Source organism: Delphinus delphis, chromosome 1 (genome assembly GCF_949987515.2).
Source record: "Delphinus delphis chromosome 1, mDelDel1.2, whole genome shotgun sequence".
Lineage (NCBI taxonomy): Eukaryota > Metazoa > Chordata > Mammalia > Artiodactyla > Delphinidae > Delphinus > Delphinus delphis.
In genome coordinates, this window is record NC_082683.1 from 126,878,739 (window position 1) to 126,901,039 (window position 22,301).

Consider the following 22,301-nt stretch of genomic DNA (forward strand, 5'->3'; position numbering starts at 1 on the left):
CATCTGGGGGTTTCATCTTCTGCTATCACCTCTACTCTCTTTCAATTACAGTTGTAAAGTTCATTCTCCCCAGCACATAGCCCACCCTTCAACTGTGAAACAATAAATGTGTAAATTCATATGTACAGCAGAAGGCTCTCATAAATCGTTGAGGGCTCCTAAGCTTTAACTGAGACCTTTGAGAAGCCAAGTGGTTAACGTATTCCTCTGTTCTGCAATGCTTGCTGAATGCCACCAGGTGGAAGCACACCAGCATTTTCCAGAAGGTGGGAACTAAGATAGCCTCAACGGGCTTATATCACAGTCATGGAAGCATAAACCTTTACTAAGTTAATTTTCTCTTTAAAATAAGATAATTATCTTATAAAGATAAAGATAAGATAATTATCTTCTGAAGATAATTAAGTCAGTGAAATTAATGGAGATGGGGGAACAAATACATAAAACAATCAAAAATATTATTAATAAATTAAAAGCTAAACTACCCACAGGCAAGGTCTGTGTATCTCTATATCTGACACAATGTAAATAATAAATGAAGATTTGTTCTGCCATTCTCTAACTAAACGTAGCTACCTATTCTGTTCTCAGGTTCTGGCCATTCACTGGATAAAAACTATTTTCTTCATAAATTACCCTAGCCTATGTCTCCCAGACTCTCAGAGGCCCTTGTCCTATTGAACAATACTTTCATTTGTATTCTACCAGAATTTAAAGTGGTATTCCTCTTATATGACCTGTGTGCCTATCAGAATGAAGAAACTGCTACACTCAAAGAATATTTGTCCTTTCAATTAAACTGTTAATTTCCAAACGGGTGAAGAAATGTGAGCTAAACATGTCATATTATCTCATTAACAGATTTTTCCTAGGTTTGTTCCTTTGGCACATCAGCATTTAAAAGACAGGTGGGGGCTTCCCTGGTGGCGCAGTGGTTGAGAGTCCGCCTGCAGATGCAGGGGACATGGGTTCGTGCCCTGGTCCGTGGAAGATCCCACATGCCATGGAGCGGCTGGGCCCGTGAGCCATGGCCGCTGAGCCTGTGCGTCCGGAGCCTGTGCTCCACAACGGGAGAGACCACAATAGTGAGAGGCCCACGTACTACAAAAAAAAAAAAAAAAAAAAAAAAAAGACAGGTGGAAGGTTTCCAGTCAAAGCTAACAGATTGTCCACATGTCTATCTCCTCCCCCTCCACAAAATGACAGTAATAAAATTTGTTAAATGTTGCCATTGCAACAAAGAGAATTAGTAACAGGTTCTCAGTGGGCTAGTGATGTCAGCAAACTTCTGCATGACAGAACAGAGAGAAGATGGTAACTGATAAAGTCTGGCAGGGGAAGCTGAAAGGCAGGGGCATGTGAACATTAGAATGGAGGACAGCTGAAAAGGGAGGGAGTATCCCTATGGAACCCTGAAGAGTCTGGAGCTATGGAAGCCCAAGTAACGATGAAGAGTGGGAGGCAAAGGAAAGCTGAAGACATACACATGCACCGAAAAGACTCATAGAAAGTTTATACAGAAGGATCTATAGTGCCTCCCATCCCCGTTTACACACACACTCTATATTCCACAGGGACATGAGTCCATTGGTAGGTAAAATTTGAGGACATTTTTCTCAAAACAATTGTAAATTCCCTGAAACGATCATCTTGGTTCTGTTGTTTAGATACACTTCAGCATGATCCCAGCCTACCCACCCAACTACTCTAAAGCCAAGCCCACCAGTTGACAAGCCTTGGTCAAAATCCCACCAGTGGAATCACGTTCTTACATACGACTAGACAACCAAGAATTTGCCAGACATTTGAGAAAACCCTCCAAATACAAACACAAAAGAGATAGCCCCAAAACCCTCCAAATACAAGAGATAGCCCCAGGTAAATAAAGAGAACAAAAATGATTATCAAAAATAGATAATTCTGAGTACAGATGAGAATTTAGTCTCAAAAGGAGTAGAGAGGACATATTTATATGCCAAAAGGAAATATAACTAAAAATGAGTATGGCCTATGCACTGATTCATCACAGCAGGAATAGATAGGCAATGTCCCGAAGTGATTTTAGAACTGAAGTAGAAGTCCATTGTTTAGAGATGTATAGTTGATTTCCAAAAGCAGCAGCTAAAAAACTTAGAAGTGGTTGCTTCTGGAATTTAGCACCTAAAACTGTCATAATTGTTAAGATAAGGAACTGGAGAGGCCAGATGTACACAGAAGAAGGAATCCAGTAAGAAAGGGCCAGAAAACTAAGCAGGCACTTAGACTTAGGAACAAATACAGAGAAGTTACTTTTCTCCAGGTCTTAACTCTTTCCTTCTTTCAGCACTTTAGATAGATTTTCTAAAAAAGCAGGACTATACTGTATTAATGTTCCCAAAGTCTTGTGTTTGAGGGGGTGTGATTTGGTTGGCACACTTCTGAAGGGACGGTGCAGGGCATCATCAGTGTGCCCCATGGTTCACACAGCTTTATTCCTCTCTTGGCCTGTCCTAGGTCAGGTCTCCCCTCCTCCTCAAACACGCTATGCAATCTAGACATGGCCACACCTACTCTGCTAGAGACACACATCTAGACAGACCATATCTGGCATCATTAGCAGCTTCCTTTACAAAGACACCTGCTAAGAGTTACACATCCACAAGTTCATGAGAAGGAATAATCAGAGAGAACGCGCAAGGCAAAAACTATAACACAATAAAACTTTAAAACCAATCCTCTGTAAATGGTCCCCAGGTTCAGTGAGCTAAGCTGTGAGAAGTACTACCCTGGTTCTAGGTACTTTCGCTATAAAGGTCTTTGCCATAGACATCTTTGTAGCATAACGAATTGGCCATAAGGCAATTTTTTCATAAAAGATAAAATAACGAAAAATAAAAGAGGGACGTTATAAAGGTCATAATGAAACATGAAAAATTAATAACAAAATTTAAAAGGCTTTCTTGAGAAATACAATTTAAATATTTACATACAATTTAAATATATTTAAATTGTGTGTAAATTCGTGGCAATCCTGCCAAATAACTGATTTTATTTTGTGGGTTGTACTTAAGCACTTGTCTTTGAAGTCTCTCATTCATAGTACGTGTTTTGCTTTTTGATTCATCTCCTCATTCAGCATGATAGTTTTTCTTTTTTGCTAAAATTTCTTCCTTCATTTCATCCTTCATTCCAAGTATCAGGATGCATATTTCTAACTGAGCTTTGTATTGCATTATAAAAACCTCTGCACTGTTTTTTGTTCTTGGCATCTTGCCACATGTCTGTTCATAGATGTTCCAAAGCTCTATGGGAAATGTGGGTTCAACTCTGCACCTCTGAGACCCTTAGCCTCTTTCTCCTCCAATGTAGTGTGCTTCAAAATAAGAAACCAACTCTTGGGGCAAATCATTGTCATCTCTCAGCTCAATAAAGCCACCAATAAAATGGCTAACTGAAAGAAAGTCTAACTCATTTCAACCAGTTGAAACCAAAGTGTCAAACCAAGCAGTCTACTAGTTATTTTATCTTTCACAGCAAAATTGCCTTACAGACAATTAGTCATGTATTAAAAGGGTTTGCGGCAAAAATGCTCGTGGCAAAGATGTTTATGGCAGAGAAGCTTGTGGCAAAATACTGGACACATACTCATACTCCTCCATCATGCCCAACAGAGAAACAGAACACCTTCCCCTTTTTTCTTAAACCCATAATGCAAAGGTGGTTCTTAAAATCTTGCCATTTGATAGAAAAAGAAATTTGGAATGCAAACCAAAAGAAGAGAATAGCCAGGGGAAAATAAAATACTTCTTCCTAGGGCCTAGAATAAATAGCAACCCCTACTGTCTGCTTCTAGATTCTTCTAAGTCATAGGACTCCTAAAATAGGGGGAGCCGCAGGTACCCTTACAAAGAAATACAGGCAGAAAGAATCCAAGGAAGACATCCACAGAAGCAGATTATCTTCCCTTCGTTTACTAAGACTATCACTCCCAACATCCTAATTCAGTCGTATCCTTGGCCCATGACCTAGTTCACCTCACATTCTTCTTCAGGAATGATTCCGTGTGTGTGTGTGTGTGTGTGTGTGTGTGTGTGTGTGTGTGTGTGTGTGTGTGTGTGTGTGTGTGTGTGTGTGTGTGTGTGTGTGTGTGTGTGTAAGACTGAGACAGGCAGACAGAGAGACGTGAGTGGGTCAAGCAACAAGAGACGCAAGGATAAGGGTATATAAGAGTAATACAAAGAAAGAGAAACAGGTCTTGGGATCTCCCTGGAAGGTTGACTTGAACTCTAACTTTTACCACCAAAGCATCTATCTAGGAAAAGTAATCATTTGTCTTAGAGATAAGAAGATTCTGCAGGCCTACTAGTTTAGCAAACCTACATGTGGGAAGAGTCCTTTTTGTTTAAAGAAAATTGGTAATAATTCTCATATCTTCACAAAAGCAAAATATCTCTTCCATCTCTCCTTTCTTCTTTTATGTGTCTACTCCTCTCTATTTGCATTTTATCTGGCTAAACAAATCAGTCAAGATAAAAACCTAAATATTTGAGAAGCCTATGTGTCAAGGAAGTTGTGTGTGTGTAGGGGGGGAATATATAAATGTTCTGGCAGGAGGTTTGATACCAGAAGCAAATGCTTTGAGTTCTTTAAAAAATTAATTTCCCTGGGAAGAATCAGAGCAATTCTCAGAAGAAAAGTTTTCTTCAGTGACTTACAGAGTCATCTGAAGTGTTCTCCAGTGACTTACAGAGTCATGTAAAGTGTTTCATACATGGAGAAGAAAGCATGAAGGTTTCTGGATATTGACTCCCCCACCCCAGTATCCTAAGAATTTGATACCTACAAATAGCTCCCTAAAATACAGACTAGAAACTAACGTTAGTTGAGTCTCTATTATTGCCAAGCACTTTGCTAGGAACTTTCTTTTTTGTCATAAATGCTACCCCCTTAGTTCCTACAATAACTGTTACAAGGTAACATTTGTTATATGCATTTCATAGATGAGAAAATTGAGGCTCAGTAACGGAGTGAGGATTTTAATACAGATTTTGCAAACTCTGAAGCTCAACTCTAACCGTAGTCTGATATATACATCAGACACAAACACTTAATGTTGACCGTGCATAGCAAATACATTTTTTTACTTTGTTTTTTCACTAGACAAGTGTTCATGTTCCATGTTTGGGTGTCCTGGCAGCAGAACTGTCTCTTTTGTGTTCCCATGCTGATCCCTCGATCACACAACAAGCATCCTTGGGAATGTATCACCTCCTCTGCATTGCAAAGTGTCAGAATGGTAAGAAAGATTCATCTTTTCTAAGGATTACTAATAATCTGTTCCTAATTATTATACTTGTGGGTCCCAAGGGGGCTCTACGTCTGTAGATTTCAAAATCCTGCCCCAAGATCTATAGCTTCACTTTTTAAAATGTATTTTTAAATCTTTTTTAGAATTATTTTTATAATGTTATAGTTGGTTCTTCAATGTCTATAACATACTATATTTAGATTAGTGTTGGGTGTTAATGGTGGGAACAGGAATGCTGGGTGGAGGCAGGGAAGAGAGGAAGAAAAATTACCAATGGGACTTTCTAAAAAGAGGCTTAGTTTTTCTCTGTAATGGAGTATCAAATAGAATACTCAGATTCTTGCTTCAATGGTGGGGAAAAATTAGCCCAAGACCTAAATAAATGCTGCTCTGGTCTGCCTAACAAAGCATAAGAGCAAGACCTTATGGTATCAAACTATTTCCAAATACTTTAACAAAGAATAGATTTACTGTCCCATAATAAACAACTATTTAAAGATTATATATACTAATTGTTCTCAAGTCACTGGACATCAGATAACAAAGGACAATGATTCCTAATGAGATGGGAACAAATGAACAAATAAGGCAGAGTCTACAACTGACTGAGTTTACAACCTAGAGTAAGTTTCTAGGCTGCAGCCCAGAAAGGAGTAACCCAAGAGTCTCACCAAGCTGAAGAGACAGAATTGGGAATCCAGATAGATCAAGATATTTAGAGTTCACAGGGCAAAGCGCCAGAAAGGAGTGCACAAAGAGAGAGCTCCAGAGATGTGCAGAGAGCCCTTTAACTATTTGGCTATGTAAGGATCAGAGCACACATGTGAGGAAACTACCTGAGGCTTGCAGGGGAGAGGGTGGGGGTAACACCCAAAATGGTTAAAGGATCCACTGAATCCCAAAAGACTGGAAATGGTGCCTATGCCTATAAGCTAGAATTTAAAACTTCATAATTCATAAGTAATGAAGCAGAGTACAAAGAGATTTTGTCTCATCAAGAGGAAAAAATTATCCCTGAATTATTTTAGTGCCACCTAACACAAGTTAAAAACAAGACCTAAAATTATCAACTGATCTCCAAATACTTTAATTGTTTATCAGAAAAAGCTCAAGCTTACTTCTAGGAATACAAAAATTCCATCACTTAACAAGTTAAAATGAACAGTTTGGACAAGTTAAAATTAACAATGTCTGACATGCAATAAAAAATTACTAGGCATGCAAAGAAACAAAATACAACCCACAATAAAAAGCAGAATGAATAAAAACTGACCCAGAAATAACACAGATGATAGAATTAGTAGAGACATTAAAACAATTATTATAACATATTCCATTTAGTTAAGGAGTTAGAGAAAAAGATGAACATGTTAATGAGAGACAAAGAAAAGTCTCTAAAAGACCCAAATTAAACCTCAGGAGATGAAAACTACAATATCTGAGCTGAAAAACACTCTGGCAGGGATTAATGGTATAATCTTTTTTATTGAGGTATAGTTGATTTACAATATACACAATATACATTTACAATAGGTGTACAGCATAATGATTCAGTATTTATACAGGTTTTACTCCATTAAAAGTTATTACAAGATAATGGCTATAATTCCTTGTGCTGTTAATATTTCCTTGTTGTTTATCTCTTTTATACATAGTAGTTTGTATCTCTTAATCCCATATGCCTAATTTGCCCATCCCCTCTTCCTTCTCCACTTTGGTAACCACTAGTTTATTTTCTATATCTGTGAGTCTGTTTCCATTTTGCATATACATTCATTTGCATTTTTTAATTTTTTAGATTCCACATATAAGTGATATCATATGGTATTTGTCTCCCTCTGTCTGTCTGACTTATTTCATTAAGCATTAATATTCTCTAGGTCCATCCATGTTGCTGAAAATGGCAGAATTTCATTCTTTTTTATGGATGAGTTTTATATATCTAGATAGATAGATAGAAGATATATCACATCTTCTTTATACATTCAACTGTTTATGGGCACTTGGGTTGCTTCCATTTCTTGGCTATTGTAAACAGTGCTGCTATAAACATAGGAATGCATGTATTTTTTCAAATTAGTGTTTTCATTTTTTCTTCATTTTACTTTACTGGCTATATACCCAGGAGTGGAATTGCTGGATCATATGGTAGTTCTATTTTTAGTTTTTTGAGGAACATCCACATGTTTTCCATAGTGGATGCACCAATTTACATTCCCACCAACACTGTGCAAAGGTTTCCTTTTCTCCATACTCTCGCCAACATTTGTTATTTGTAGACATTTTCTTGATAGCCATTCTGACAGGTGTGAGGTGATATCTTATTGTTTTTTTGACTTGTATTTCTCTAATAATTAGTGATGCTGAGAATCTTTTCATGTGCAACAGTGTAATCTTAAAAGGAGCTGGGGCTGGGAGGGGGGAACATTTCATTCAGAGTAAAGGTAAGGTAAGGATTATAGCAAATTTCTCATGAGACAATGCAAGCTATAGGCAATGAAGCAACCTCATAATGTACTGAAAGAAAAAGCTGTCAATCTAGAATTCTTTAACCAGCAGAAGTGGTACTCTTTCAAAAGCAAAAGTGAAATAAAGACTTTTTAGATATACAAGAGCTGGTAGAATTTATCACTAGCATATCTGCAGTATGAAAAATATTTTATGAAATTATTCAAGAAAAAAATGATGTCAGATGATAATCTAGGTCTACATAAAGGAGTAAGGAGCATTGGATTGCAACTATGAAGGAAAATATTAAAATTTTCTTCCCTACTTTTTAAATCTCTTTAAATGAGAATCAACTATTTAAAGCAAACAAACAAACAAAAACAATGTAAGAGCTAAATATGTGACAACAATATCACAGAGTCTTGAAAGAGCATGAAATATGAGGTTCTTATCCATAAATTCATAAAATATCACTTCAAAGTAAACTGTGATAAGTTAAAGATGTATAATATAAATCCTAAAGGAACTACTTAGCTAATATAACGAAGAGTTTTATATAATAAGCCAAAATGGAGATAAAATAGAATCATAAAAAATACTTAATAAAAAAAAGACAAAAAAAGAAGAAAAATATAAAGAAAAACAGATGGAAAGCAAAAAGTAAAATGAAGACTTAAATCCACTCATAATATATATAAATGCTCTAAATATCTCCAATGAAAAGGCAGAGATTATCACACTGGATAAAGAGCAAGACTCAACTATATACTGCCTATGAGAAATCTACCTTAAATGTAAAGACACAAATAGAATACAAGTTAAAAGTTGGAAAATGATATAACATGCTAACACTAGTCAAAAGAAAGCTGAAATGACTATATCAATATAAAAAAATACACACATTTCAGAGCAAAGAATGTTTCCAGGGAAAAAGAGGGTCATTTCATAATGCTAAAGGGGTCAATTAATTAAGAAGACATAATCCAAAACATTTATGTACTTGAAAACAAAACATATTAAAATAATCAAAATACATTAAACAAAAGCTGATAGGACTACTATGAGAAATAGGTCTACAATTACAATCAGAGAATTCAATACCACTTTTTCAATAAACTATTACACAAAAAATCAATAAGGATATAGACCTGAACCAGCTAGATCTAACTGACATTTATAGAACACTCTACCAAAAATGGAAAAATAAACATTCTGTTCAAGAAAAAAACAGAAAATTTACCAAAATAAACCATATTATAGACCATAAGACAAGCTTCAAGAAATCAACAGGTAGTTAAGTCATACAAAATATGACGAAAACAGAGTTAAATTAGAAATCAAAAACAGAATTAACACCATACAGAAAAATAAACTCAAAACAGATTAAAGACCTAAATGTAAGACCAGATACTATAAAGCTCTTAGAGGAAAACATAGGCAGAATACCCTTTGACATAAATCGCAGCAATATCTTTTATAATCTGTCTCCTATAGTAATAGATATAAAAACAAAAATAAACAAATGGGACCTAATTAAACTTAAAATCTTTTGTACAGCAAAGGAAACCATAAACAAAACAAAAAGACAACTCACAGAATGGAAGAAAATATTTGCAAACAATGCGAATGACAAGGGATTAATCTCAAAATTTATAAACAGCTCATGCAGCTCAATATCAAAGAAAACAAACGACCCAATCAAAAAATAGGCAAAAGACAATACAGATGGCCAACAGGCATATGAAAAGATGCTCAACATCACTAATTATTAGAGAAATGGAAATCAAAACTACAATGAGATATCACCTCACACCAGTCAGAATGGCCATCATCAAAAAATCTACAAATAATAAATGCTGGAGAGAGTGTGAAGAATAGGGAACCCTCCTACACTGTTGCTGGGAATGTAGATCGGTACAGCCACTGTGGAGAACAATATGGAGGTTCCTTAAAAAACTAAAAATAGAGCTACCATATGATCCAGCAATCCCACTCCTGGGCACGTATCTGGAGAAAACCATGATTTGAAAGGATACATGCATCCCAATGTTCATTTCAGTGCTGTTTATAATAGTCAACACATGGAAGCAACCTAAATGTCCATCAACAGATGAATGGATAAAGAAGATGTGGTACATATATACAATGGAATATCGTCCATTAAAAAGAATGAAACAATGCCACTTGCAGCAACATGGATGGACATAGAGATTGTCATACTAAGTGAAGTAAGAAAGAGAAAGACAAATATCATATGATATCACTTGTATGCAGAATCTAAGAAAAAAATGATACACAAATGAACTTATTTACAAAACAGAAACAGATTCACAGACTTAGAGAATGAACTTATGGTTACCAGTGGGGAAGGGTGGGGAGGAAGGATAGATTGGGAGTTTGGGATTGACATATACACATTGCTATATTTAAAATAGTCAACAAGGACCTACTGCATAGCACAGGGAGCTCTGTTCAATATTCTGTAATAAACTAAATGGGAAAAGAACTTGAAAAAGAATAGATACTTGTATATGTATAATTGAATCACTTTCCTGTACACCTGAAACTAACAAAAGATCATAAATCAACTATACGCCAATGTAAAATAAAATTGTTTTAGATTTTAAACAAGTTAAAAATAAATAGAAGTGGGGAAAGGATTTATTCAAGTTAAACTTTTATCAACTTTTTAATAAATGGAAACTCTGGAGATAAATTTTAAAAGAAAAAAGATATCTGAAAGTTCAAAATATCTGGAAGCTAGATAACCTGTTTCTAAATAACAAATGTGTCAAAAAAAGAAATAAGGGATATTTAAAGCATTTTGAACTACATGAAAATGGAAATATAAAATTTCAAAATTTATGGAATACAGCTAAACAAGATTCCAGAGGGGAAATTCTTAGCACCATATGCCTACATTAGAATAAAGTTCTTAAATCAATGACCTTAGCTTCTGCCTTAAGAAAGTAGAGAAAGAAAAGCAAATAAAACCAGAAGTAAGAAGATGAGAGGAAATAATAAAGACCAGAACAAAAACCAATAAAACTAGAAAGCGGAAAAACCTTAAGGGAAAGCAATGAAGCCAAAAGCAAATTCTCTGAGAAGATCAGGGGAGAAATAAGAGAAAAGACACAAATTACCAATATAAGGAATGAGAGAAATAATATCACTAAAGATTCTATGGGTATTAACAGAATAAAAAGTGACATTATGAACAACTTTAGGCCAATAAATTTGACAAGTTAAGCAGACAAATTTATTGAAAGACACAAATTACCAAAGCTCACTCAAAAAGAAATAATCTGAATATTCTGTATCTAGCAAAGAAGTTGAGTTTGTAGTTTAAATCTTCTGCAAAGAAAAGTACAGATCCACAGAGAAAACTCCAGACTGAAATGACCTATCAAACATTTATGAAAGAAATTATACTAATTCTATACAAATTCTTCCAGAAATGTGAGGATGAGGGAATACTTGCCAACTCATTCTATGAGGCTGGCATTATTCCAAAACCAAAATCACACAAAGACATTACAAGAAAAATAAAAACAAAAAACTACAGACCAATGTCCCTCAAGAACACTGATGAAAAAATTTAATCAAGCTCAGCAAATCAAACAGTACACTAAATAAAAAGAATAATATACCATGGCTATGTGGAATTTATCCAGAAGTGCAATGTCAATTTAACCTTTTGAAAATCAACCAATGTAACATACCACATCAACAGATGAAAAAAATAACCATATGATTATTTCAGTAGATACAGAAAAAGTACTTGACAAAATTCAACATCCATTCCTAATAAAAACTCTCAGAAAATTAGGAATAGAAAGGAAACTTCTTCTATCTGCTAAAATACATCTATGAAAAATCTACACCTAACATCATACTTAATGGTGGAATACTGAATGATTTCCCCAAAAGACCTGGAAAAAGACAAGGATGTGCACTCTCATTAGTTCTGTTCAACAATGCTTTGGATAGAATAGAATAAAGAGTCCAGAAATAGATCCACACACGTATGGTCAACTGATTTTCGACAAAGGTTCAAAGGCAATTCAGTGGAGAAGGGATAAACTTCAATAAACATTGTTGGAAAAATTGGTGATTTGTATGCAAAAAAAGAACTTTGATATATATCTCATAAATGCATAAAAGCTAATTCAAAATGGATCATACGACTACACGTAAAACCTAAAACTATGAAACTAGAAAAAATCTTTGTACCTTGGATTAGGCAAAGATTTCTTAAATATAACACGAAAAGCATGACCCATAAATGAAAAAAAATGATAAATTAAGTACCTCTGCTCTTTGAAAGACACTTAAGAGATAAGCCACAGACAGTGAGAAAATATTTGCAAATTACATATCTGATAGAAGAATTGCATTCATTATTTTAAAGGAACACTCAAAACTCAGTAAAAAAAAAAAAAAAGCAAGCAACCAAATTAAAATAATAATAGTAGATTTGAGTAGTCATTTCTCTAAAGCAGCACAGATGGCAAGGATGCACATCAAAGGATGATCAATATACAGTCATAAAAGAAAGGTAAATTAAAACTGCAATGAGACACCACTGTACTCCAGTTAAAATGTCTAAAATTGAAAAGACTGACCATACAATGCGTTATTAAAGGTGTGAAGCAACTGGAACTCTCATACATTGCTAGAGGGAATGTGAAGTCATACAACAGCTTTGGAAAATAATTTGGCAGTATCCTAAAAAGTCAAACACACATCTACCATATGATCCAGTCATTCCACAGCTTAGTGTTTACCTAAGAGAAATGAAAGCAAATATCCATTCAAAGACTTGTACATGAATGTTGATAGCACCTTTATTTGTAATAGCCCAAAACTGGAAACAACCCAAATGTCTACCAAAAGGTGAATGAATAAGCAGATGATGGTGTATATGTACAGTGGAATAGTATCCATCACTACGACTACTGATACAAGAAAAAACATGGATGGATTGCAAATAATTTTGCTAAATGAAAGATTCCAAACAACAAAAGAGTATATACTAAATGGTTCCACTTATATAAAACTGGAAAATACAAACTTGACAGAATGTAGATCAGTGCCTGCCTTTGAATCGGGGAGTGGGATCTGGGAGCAGGTTTGATCAATTACAAAAGGACATGAGGAAACTTTTGGAGGGAATAAATCTTTTTTTATTGCAGTGATGTTTATGGGCACATACATATATATTAACTTACCAAATTAGACACTTTAACTATGTTGCATATTGGTTATATCTCTATAAAGCTGTTAGCAAACAAGCAAAGTCATTTAAAACCTACCTTCTCTAGAACAAAAGACATCTGCACCTGAAGCTTATGTTGAGGGCTTTTCTCTTTCTTGCTGTATCACTCCCCTAGCTCTTTGCAAAATGCCTCCAAGTCTGCTCTTTTACCAATAGACACCCCAACTTAGCAGTAGCTCTTCCATTGCACTGAACAATGCATTTGATGGCCTAAATGTACTTGATATTTGGTCAACTTATTAAAATTATCTATGTCCTTTATTCATATTTCAAAGAGGCCTCTCTTAAACACTTTTTAAACTCTGGGTCAATGTAGTCATAGTATTTTATGTGACTAAACTGTTAGCAGAGAGTTAAACATTCAGAAACTTTAGACTTCCAGAATTGGGCAGGAAGAGGAAATTGGAAATAGCAATGTTATAGAGGAACCAGTGATCAAATAAAAACCTTAAACTCTTTTCCTTAATACAGCGGATATTGCAAAAAATAAAAGTACAAAGTATGATAAGCCTGGAAGTCATTGCTTCCTGCCTTCTCCCTCTGATATAGAATTTCTACCCAAGATCTTGCAAAGAGACAAAAGTAAAATTGCTCAGGTAACTTAGCCCCCACTTTATCCTATGGCTTTTGTTTCATGTGTATTATTACTTTTAGTGGTAACTTATTTCAACAAAATTTATATTTTTAATAGATTTTTTCTGTTTTATTTAAATTCAGTAAAGCAAAGAGTAAATGATAGAGTATTTGGCTTCCTGATTTTCATCTCTATTAATGAGAATTATGCCTATTATTCCAGAATATAACAATTTATATTATTTTACCTAATCCTTACAGAATGCAAATGAGATAGGTGTTTCCTAGTTGTTATGCTTCTTATTGTTTGGCTAATAAGTTATTAAAGATGGGAAACTTCTGATTTTCTAGCAAAATTAATGAAGTCAACAATTAACAGCCTTTTCAATGTTATTATAATTTATTCAGCAAACATCAAAATAATGCGATTTACATTTTAAAAACCTCTTAAATTTAAATTTTTTTAAAAGTTCAAGTGATAAACCTCAGGACCAAGTAAATAATTTTTACACTGACCCAACCTTTGGGGAAAATCATGAGGCTCTATAACTGTATACATTCCCTCACCTTCTTCAAAGTATATGGGCTTATTCATATGCTTGAGAGGTCACTGGCGCCTAAGTTGTGCTGTCCAACAGACGGCTGTCTAGGTACACACATTGAGTCAACAGTTCAGCAAAGCCTGCTGGGGAGGCTCTTCAGGCTAGCTCATCTCTTGAGTTGGGAGGGTCTTATGGCTCCTCCTAAAGGTACATGCATAAAGCAGTGCCTTGCCCTCCCATGGCTGAGGTAGATAGAATTGTGGGAGGCTGAGGAGATATGAAAACAATATACCTCAAATAATACAATCAAAAATACCACATAGATATCCTATATATGCATCTTCATGATGATGCATCTTTCCAAAATCAAGCATTATTCATAATCCACCTCCCCTCAAAAGTCACAAACCTGGCTGACTACAAAGTTGTCTATTTAAGTGAAGAAACCAGGCATCTGTAGAGGTTTACTAGAAAATCCTTTTACATCCTTCCATGCTTCACTCCAGAGCCCTGGAACTGAACTCCTGAGCCCCACAACTAGGCTAGTTAGCCTAAGACTGGCAGCTTCCTCAGGGTCTCTTCCAAGTGATTCATGGGTCTTACTATCTCCACTTCCAGTTTAGCATCCTCTCTTTTCTGAGTTTAATGTCCATCAGATTTAGAAATCCTTGGATTTGGGGGAGGGTGTCCTGGGTCCTGTGTTCATGACCTGTGATTCAGTTCTCAATTGTGAGATCAAAGCAGGCCTAGTACTAGCACTGTGTGCAAGAGTGGTAGCTGGAAAATCCTGAGGTAGGTACTTTCAGAGGTAGATTGGGACAAATGGGTGAGAGAATCTAAGGTTGTAGTAAGGAAACCAAGAGGACCATATCCAAAGACAAAGTCCTAAGGATGCAAATAGGAGGAAAAGCATCAAGGTTTTTAGCCAAGAGAGCTAGATCACATTTTATAAAGGGAGCCCTATCATTTGATACTCTACTGTCATATCTATACCTTTGTTACTGAGTCCAAACTCACACTGTTCGCTGCACAATAGACCAATAAATCAAAAGACAAGGTGTTAGGGCAAGAAATAGTGACTTTATTTGAAAAGCCAGCAGACCAAGAAGATGGTGGACTAGGGTCCCAAAGAACCATCTTACCCGAGTTAGAATTCAGGCTTCTTTTACATTAAAAGGGGAGGGGAGGTGTGACTGGTTGCTACAAACTAACTGGTGCTGAAATCCTTTGTTCTTGCAGCTGTCCAGATAGGTCTGGTAACAATGTTCCCGTAAACCTCCAACAAGACAACTATAATTTTCTATTCTGCACTTTTTATCTCTATATGAATGGAAACGTGTTATACATTTAAAGGTCAAGCCTGGGAGGCAGAATATTGAGAAAGGGTTAGTATGTATATTCCAGGCTATAGGCCACATTCTCTTACTGTTTGAGACAAAGGTGCAAAGCTAGCATGACTAAGCACAGGCAATGGAGCACAAAGGCTAGAGCTGAAGGAATAGATCCAATATGGAGTCAGGTTTGTTCTTCTTTGTTCAACCTTGACATACCAGAAACCTCTAACACTATCTCTACGTTTCACTAGGAATTGCTCCTTCTACAACATTTTAATAGACACCAAACTAAAATATTTTGTTGAATAAAAAAATATGCAAAAGAGAATATTCCCTCTTCCAATGATTTTTTAAAATTCAACATCTTATATAATTAAATCTGGCTTTCTCAAAGTAGAGCAAACTATTTATAATATTCAGTTCACCTCACCAAGCCTTAGTGACCCTCCTTTATCCATCTTTCATAGCTTTCCAAAAATACTATCCCTCACCCCTCTGTCCAGTAGGAGGGAGCCCGGTGGTCATCAATTTTCACTCAGACCTCAGTCCTTCCCTATTGACCAGAAAGAGCTATGCTCAATTCCTTTAATCAGGATGGAGAAAAGCTTTTATTAGCAATATTGAGTACTTTCTGTATTTTAGAGAATGGCACACACACACACACACACATAAAGGAAAATTTTGAATATATATTTTTTGAATATATATATATATATATACACACACACACATATACAAAAGGAGGAAATGTGGTTCATTCATCTTTCTTAATTGAGAGATCCATAATATTGTGATTTTTTTCACATTTTATGGCCCATGGATATTCCTCTAACTTCAAAAAGAGACTGTTTGAATTGTAGTTGTTCTACCTCAATCGTGGACATATGGGCCTTTTTTTCTCTTCCCACTTCTTGATACTTCTCTGAGAAAAAGTCCACACCTCTGAATGACCCTGCCTTTCTTACCCCATCCTTTCCTTCATCTTCTAAAAATCATGCTTGTTTCTGATCTGAGCAAATTCATTTCCAAAGCTGAAGTTCACAATAATTTCTAGTATTTGAATAGCTGAAATGGGATAAAATCAATATTTTATGGTTCTTCTGAATTGCAATGCCATGATTTTCCACTTCTCCCTGGCTTGCCCCCAGAGCTGACTTATTCAGATAAAAATGTTTTAATTGCTTTAAAAATCAGATGGAAAAAAATATATAATTCAACTTGAATTACAGTCATCTTAATAGCAACACAATTGTAAAATATAATTTTTAATATTTTTTAATGGAGGAAAAGGCCCACAGCAGCAAAGGTGCCTAGGGCCCACAAAAATCATATGGCCCTGCCTGGCCCTGAAGCTTCCCTCAGGATGTCTGGGTTCAGCTGTCTTGCTTCTCTTGATATAAGTAAGGCCTGAGATCATGACTCTCCTTTTTGGTTTCAGAGTGTAGGACAAACCTTATTGCCACGCTTGCTAACTGACTTTGTGTGGAGTCTCCTGATGAAACTCTCTGCACCTGATCAAACAACTGCATCCGAGGCAGCAACCATACTGAAACTGACTCTGGAATATTATGCCCATAAGGTCACCATGGTAAGATACTTGACAATGAGCAGGGGAGTGCAGAATGTATTCTCTAATGGGCTCTTACTGTCTTTGTTATATGCCTACTTCTTTTCATATATATTTCTTGTCATTGTTCATTATGTCACTTCAATAAAATGAGGCTTTTCTGTGAAATATTTCAAGCATACAGAAAAGTTTCAAAATAATGTAATGAACATTCACTCACCAATCACACCAAATTGTACATTTTGCTATACTTGCTTCAAATTTTAAAGAAATGCTTTAACAACAATAAAATAGTACAACTGTAATTGAAATCCCCTGTGTAACTGTAATTGAAATCCCCTGTGTAACCATTAAGGAAAGTTTTAAGAACCCTCAGCTAGCGGTAGGGCTGGCCACATAATTTGTGGGGCCCAGTGCAAACTGAAATGTGGGGCTTCTTATTCAAAACATAGAAAAAAACTACTATTAGATGTAGAAAAATATTAGATGTAGAAACATATCTCTCTCTCTCTCAATTTGTCATGGTGTTGTTATTTTCTAAGTTAAAAAAAAACTAAAATTTTATAATATTAGCATGCATTTTGCCATCCATCTTTCTATTGTGCAATGCCAATCATAGCTGCAAATATAAGAGCACACAACTTAACAAAATACTACAATTCATATTTCATGCATGCATATGTATTTTACTATTACCAGAAGAGTGGTAAACACTACACAAAACTACCTTAATTGTCTTTATTTCACTCCTTGTCATTCACACATTCTATTAACACTATCTTCATTTTGTTCGTGAGTAAGGAAAGATTGAAAGGAAAAGAATTTATGGATTGCCACATCTTTCTCTTTCCTTCTATGTCATCATTTTCAGCCTAAGTGGTTGAGGCATCAATAGATGTTTATCTTATACCTGCTTTGATTTCCCACTTAACCCCTGCACATCATGGGTCTACTGGAATTCTGTGTTCTTAGGGAATTGTGAATGCTGCCTCTGAATGAGGCTGCAGGAACTGTAGCTGACTCTCATACTGCCACACACACACACACACACACACACACACACACACACACAGAGAGGCTCCATTGTCCCATGGGACTTCACTTACAAAACACAAACTCAAGGAAAAACTTATTAAAAATTTCAATATGACGACAGCAGAGGTTTAAACAAAGTGAAGGACCTTCTGAATGTGGGACCTTGTGCAAAAGCACAGGTCACATGCCCATGAAACCAGCCCTGATGGAGACATAAGGGCTGAACTCCCAGTTCCCTCTCCTGACATAGCAGTGTTATGTGATTGTAGATAAACTGAGTGCTTGCACTCAAACTCAGAGAGCAGGAAAGGGGAAATAATGCTTCTTACAAACTCTCATGCTTCTACAGACAGGAGCATTCCAAAAGGCATGCAGACCAAGGGGAAAGCTGGAGGGCAGCAGTTATTTCTTTAACAAAATAAAAGTTCTCCTCTCATGCAGTGAGAAAAGGAGGCTAGGTAAAACCATATCAGGTCCTAGAGAAGACAAGAAGCCAATTGGAAAACTAGATGTGGAAACCTAGCCTGTGCTACAATGAAATCATTAAACATGGAGAAATAAACTGAACAAAAATGGGGTTCAGCAACTTATTTCCCCACCCCAGCTCCCACAAACAATTGAACTACTGAATACACTGGATTCTTGGCTTAAACAGGGTTGGATTCTAAAGTCAGTTATAATGAAAAATTGCATTAAAATTATCCTGAAAATCTCCTAAATTGCAAGTATAGTTTGTGGGCTTACTATTTCTAAATAAATCTAACACAGCACGTCTTTCCTTGAGGACTGAAGGAAATCATCATTTCTACAATTGAGCATACAGTAACATAGCTGGTTTGTTTTAGGGGCATGCTGCATTTAAAGTAGGAGGAAGAGGATGAGAAGAAAAAGCTCTAAACCCAATAGTTAAGAGAACTCTGGAGAAGATCACTGGTTTATGTCTCCCATTTCATGTTTACCTTGGAGCATATGTGGTGGGATGAATGTTTTACAATAAACACTTCATTTTGTTTGTTTAGAGTAGAGGGTTGGACACAGATAATTCAATTGTATACGAGGCAATTGCAATGGAATGTAAATTTACATCAAACAACTTTTCAGCTTATGGTCTCTGAGAAGTACTTTCAAAATAAGAAGTGAGGTGATCTGGGTAGATTAAATTTGATGTTGAATATACAACCATTGGTTTGAGAAAAATTCCAGGTCTAGCTAAAACTCTCCTTATTCAAACATGAAGAGGGACTGAAGACAAGATGGTGGAGTAGAAAGACCCACGTTCACCTCCTCTCACAAGTACACCAAAATCACAACTGCTGAACAACAACTGACAAAAAAGACGGGAGCCTACCAAAAAAGATATTGCAAGGCAGGAATAAAGAGGTAGACATAGAAAATGGACTTGAGGACATGGGGTGGGAGGGCGAAGCTGGGGCAAAGTGAGAGTAGCATCGACATATATACACTACCGAACGTAAAACAGTTGGCTGGTGGGAAGCAGCCACATAGCACAGGGAAATCGGCTCAGTGCTTTGTGATGACCTAGAGGGATGGGATAGGGAGGGTGGGAGGGAGGCTCAAGAGGGAGGGGATATGGGGACATGTGTATGCATATGGCTGATTCGCTTTGTTGTGCAACAGAAACTAACACAGTATTGTGAAGCAATTATACTCCAATAAAGATCTATTTTAAAAAAGATATTCTACATCCAAAGACACAAAGAAGAAACCACAATGAGATGGTACAAGGGGCACAATAGTGATATAACCAAATCCCATACCATCCAGGTGGGCGACCCACAAACTGGAGAATAATCATATCACATAAGTTCTCCCACAGGAGTGAGAGCTCTGAGCTCCATGGCAGTCTCCTCAGAATCAGGAGGTGGAGCTCCCTGAGTATTTGGCTTTGAAGGCCAATGGAGCTTGACTGCAGGAGCTCCATAGGACTGGGGGAAACAGAGATTCCAGTCTTGGCACACACAAGTTCTTGTGCATACTGGGACCCAGGGCAAAACAGTGATTTCATAGAAGCCTGGGCCAGACTTACCTGCTGGTCTTGGAGGGTCTCCTGGGAAGGCAGGGAGCAGCTGTGGCTCTCTCTGGGGTCATAAAAGCTGGTGGTGGACATATCAGGGAGTGTTCATCTATGTGAACTCTGGCTGGAGGAAGATATCTTGCTTGGGTCCTTGGCACTGAGATCTGGCCTCACCCAACAGCCTGTGGGCTCCAGTGTTGGGATTCCTCAGGCCAAACAACCAACAAGGTGGGAACACAGCCACACCCATCAGCAAACATGCTGTCTAAAGACTTCCTGAGCCCATAGCCACGAATAGACACACCCCTTGACATGGCCCTGCCCACAAGAGGACCAAGACCCAGGTCCACCAACCAGAAGGCAGGCACTGGATCCTCTCACCAGGAAGCCTGCACAAGCCTCTAAACCAGCCTCACCCACCAAGGGGCAGGCACCAGAAGCAAGAAAATTATGATCCCACAGGCTGCAGAACTGAGTGTGCAAACACAGGTCAGAACCTACCCTGGGACCCGCTAGTCCCTGGCCATTTGGTGATAAGAGGAAAGTGTATTGCTGTGACACAAAGGACATCCCCTACTGAGGGCCACTTCTTCAAGGTTGAGAAACATAACTAAGCTACTACAGAAATTAAATACAAATAGAAATTTAAAAAAAAGAGATGGCAAAGGAATATATTCCAGACAAAATGAACAAGATAAAACCCCAGAAGAACAACTAAGTGAAATGGAGATAGGCAATCTACCCAAGAAAGAGTTCAGAGTAATGAACTTAAAGATGATCCAAGAACTCGGGAAAAGAATGGATGCACAGAGCAAGAAATTACAAGAACTTTTCATCAGAGAGTTGGAAAATAAGAATACAATAACTGAAATGAAAAATACACTAGAAGGAATTAATAGCAGAATAAATGAGGCAGAAGAATGAATCAGTGAGCTGGAAGACAGAGTGGTGGAAATCACCGCTTCAGAGCAGAATAAAGAAAATAGAATGAAAGTAAATGGAGACAGTTTAAGAGACCTCTGGGACAAGGTCATAGGCACCAACATTCACATTATAGAGGTCCCAGAAATAAAGGGGGAGAGAAATGGCCTGAGAAAATATTTGAAGAGATAATAGCTGAAAACTTCCCTTACATGGGAAAGGAAACAATCACCCAAGTTCAGGAAGCACAGAGAATCCCATAAAGGATTAACTCAAGGAAGAACACACCTAAACACATAGTAATCAAATGGACAAAAATTAAAGACAGAGAAAACATTAAAAGCAACAAGGGAAAAGCAAAAAAATAACATACAAGGGAATCAGCTGATTTGTCAGCAGAAACTCTGCAGGCCAGAAGTGGGTGGCATGATATATTTAAAGTGATGAAAGGGAAAAACCTACAACCAAGAATACCCTACCCAGCAAGGCTCTCGTTCAGATTCAATAGAGAAATCAAAAGCTTTACAGACAAGCAAAAGCTAAAAGAACTCAGCACCACCAAACGAGCTTTACAATAAATGCTAAAGGAACTGCTCTAAGTGGAAAAGAAAAGGCCACAACTAGAAACAAGAAAATTATGAGAGTGGTAGCTCACCTGTAAAGGCAAACTTACAGTAAATGTAGGAAATTATCCACACACAAATATGATCTCAAAATCAGTAATCATGAGTGGAGGAGAGTACAAATGCAAGATATTTTAAATGCATTTGAAATTAAGATATCAGCAACGTAAAGCAATCGTGTGTGTATATATATATAGAGAGAGACTACTATACCAAAACCTCATGGTAACTGCAAAACAAAAATCTATAATGGATATAAACACAAAAAAGAAAAAGGAATCCAAACACAACACTAAGGATAGTCATCAAATCACAAGAGAAGAGAACAAAAGAGGAAAGGGAAAGAAAAAAGACCTACAGAAAACAAATTCAAAACAATTAACAAAATGGCAATAAGAACATCCATATCAATAATTACCTTAAATGTAGATGGGTTAAATGCTCCAACCAAATGACGCAGATTGGCTGAATGGATACAAAAATAAGACTCATATATACGTTGCCTACAAGATACCCACTTCAGATCTAGGGACACATAAAGACTGAAAGTGAGGGGATGGAAAAAGATATTCCATGCAAATGGAAATCAAAAGAGAGTGGGAGTAGCAATACTCATATCAGACAAAATAGACTTTAATATAAAGACTGTTACCAGAGA

At 36.6% G+C, this 22,301-nt stretch overlaps 1 protein-coding gene across 1 annotated transcript in view; it reads left to right on the top strand.

The window, feature by feature from the left end:
• Positions 1-22,301, top strand: part of MROH9 (maestro heat like repeat family member 9) — a 97,666-nt gene that overhangs the window by 35,551 nt on the left and 39,814 nt on the right. Inside the window, exons 7-9 of the mRNA XM_060015466.1 lie at positions 5,140-5,275; positions 13,485-13,609; positions 16,901-17,050. Coding sequence (XP_059871449.1) covers positions 5,140-5,275; positions 13,485-13,609; positions 16,901-17,050 — 411 coding nt within the window. The remainder of the gene's footprint in view (positions 1-5,139; positions 5,276-13,484; positions 13,610-16,900; positions 17,051-22,301) is intronic.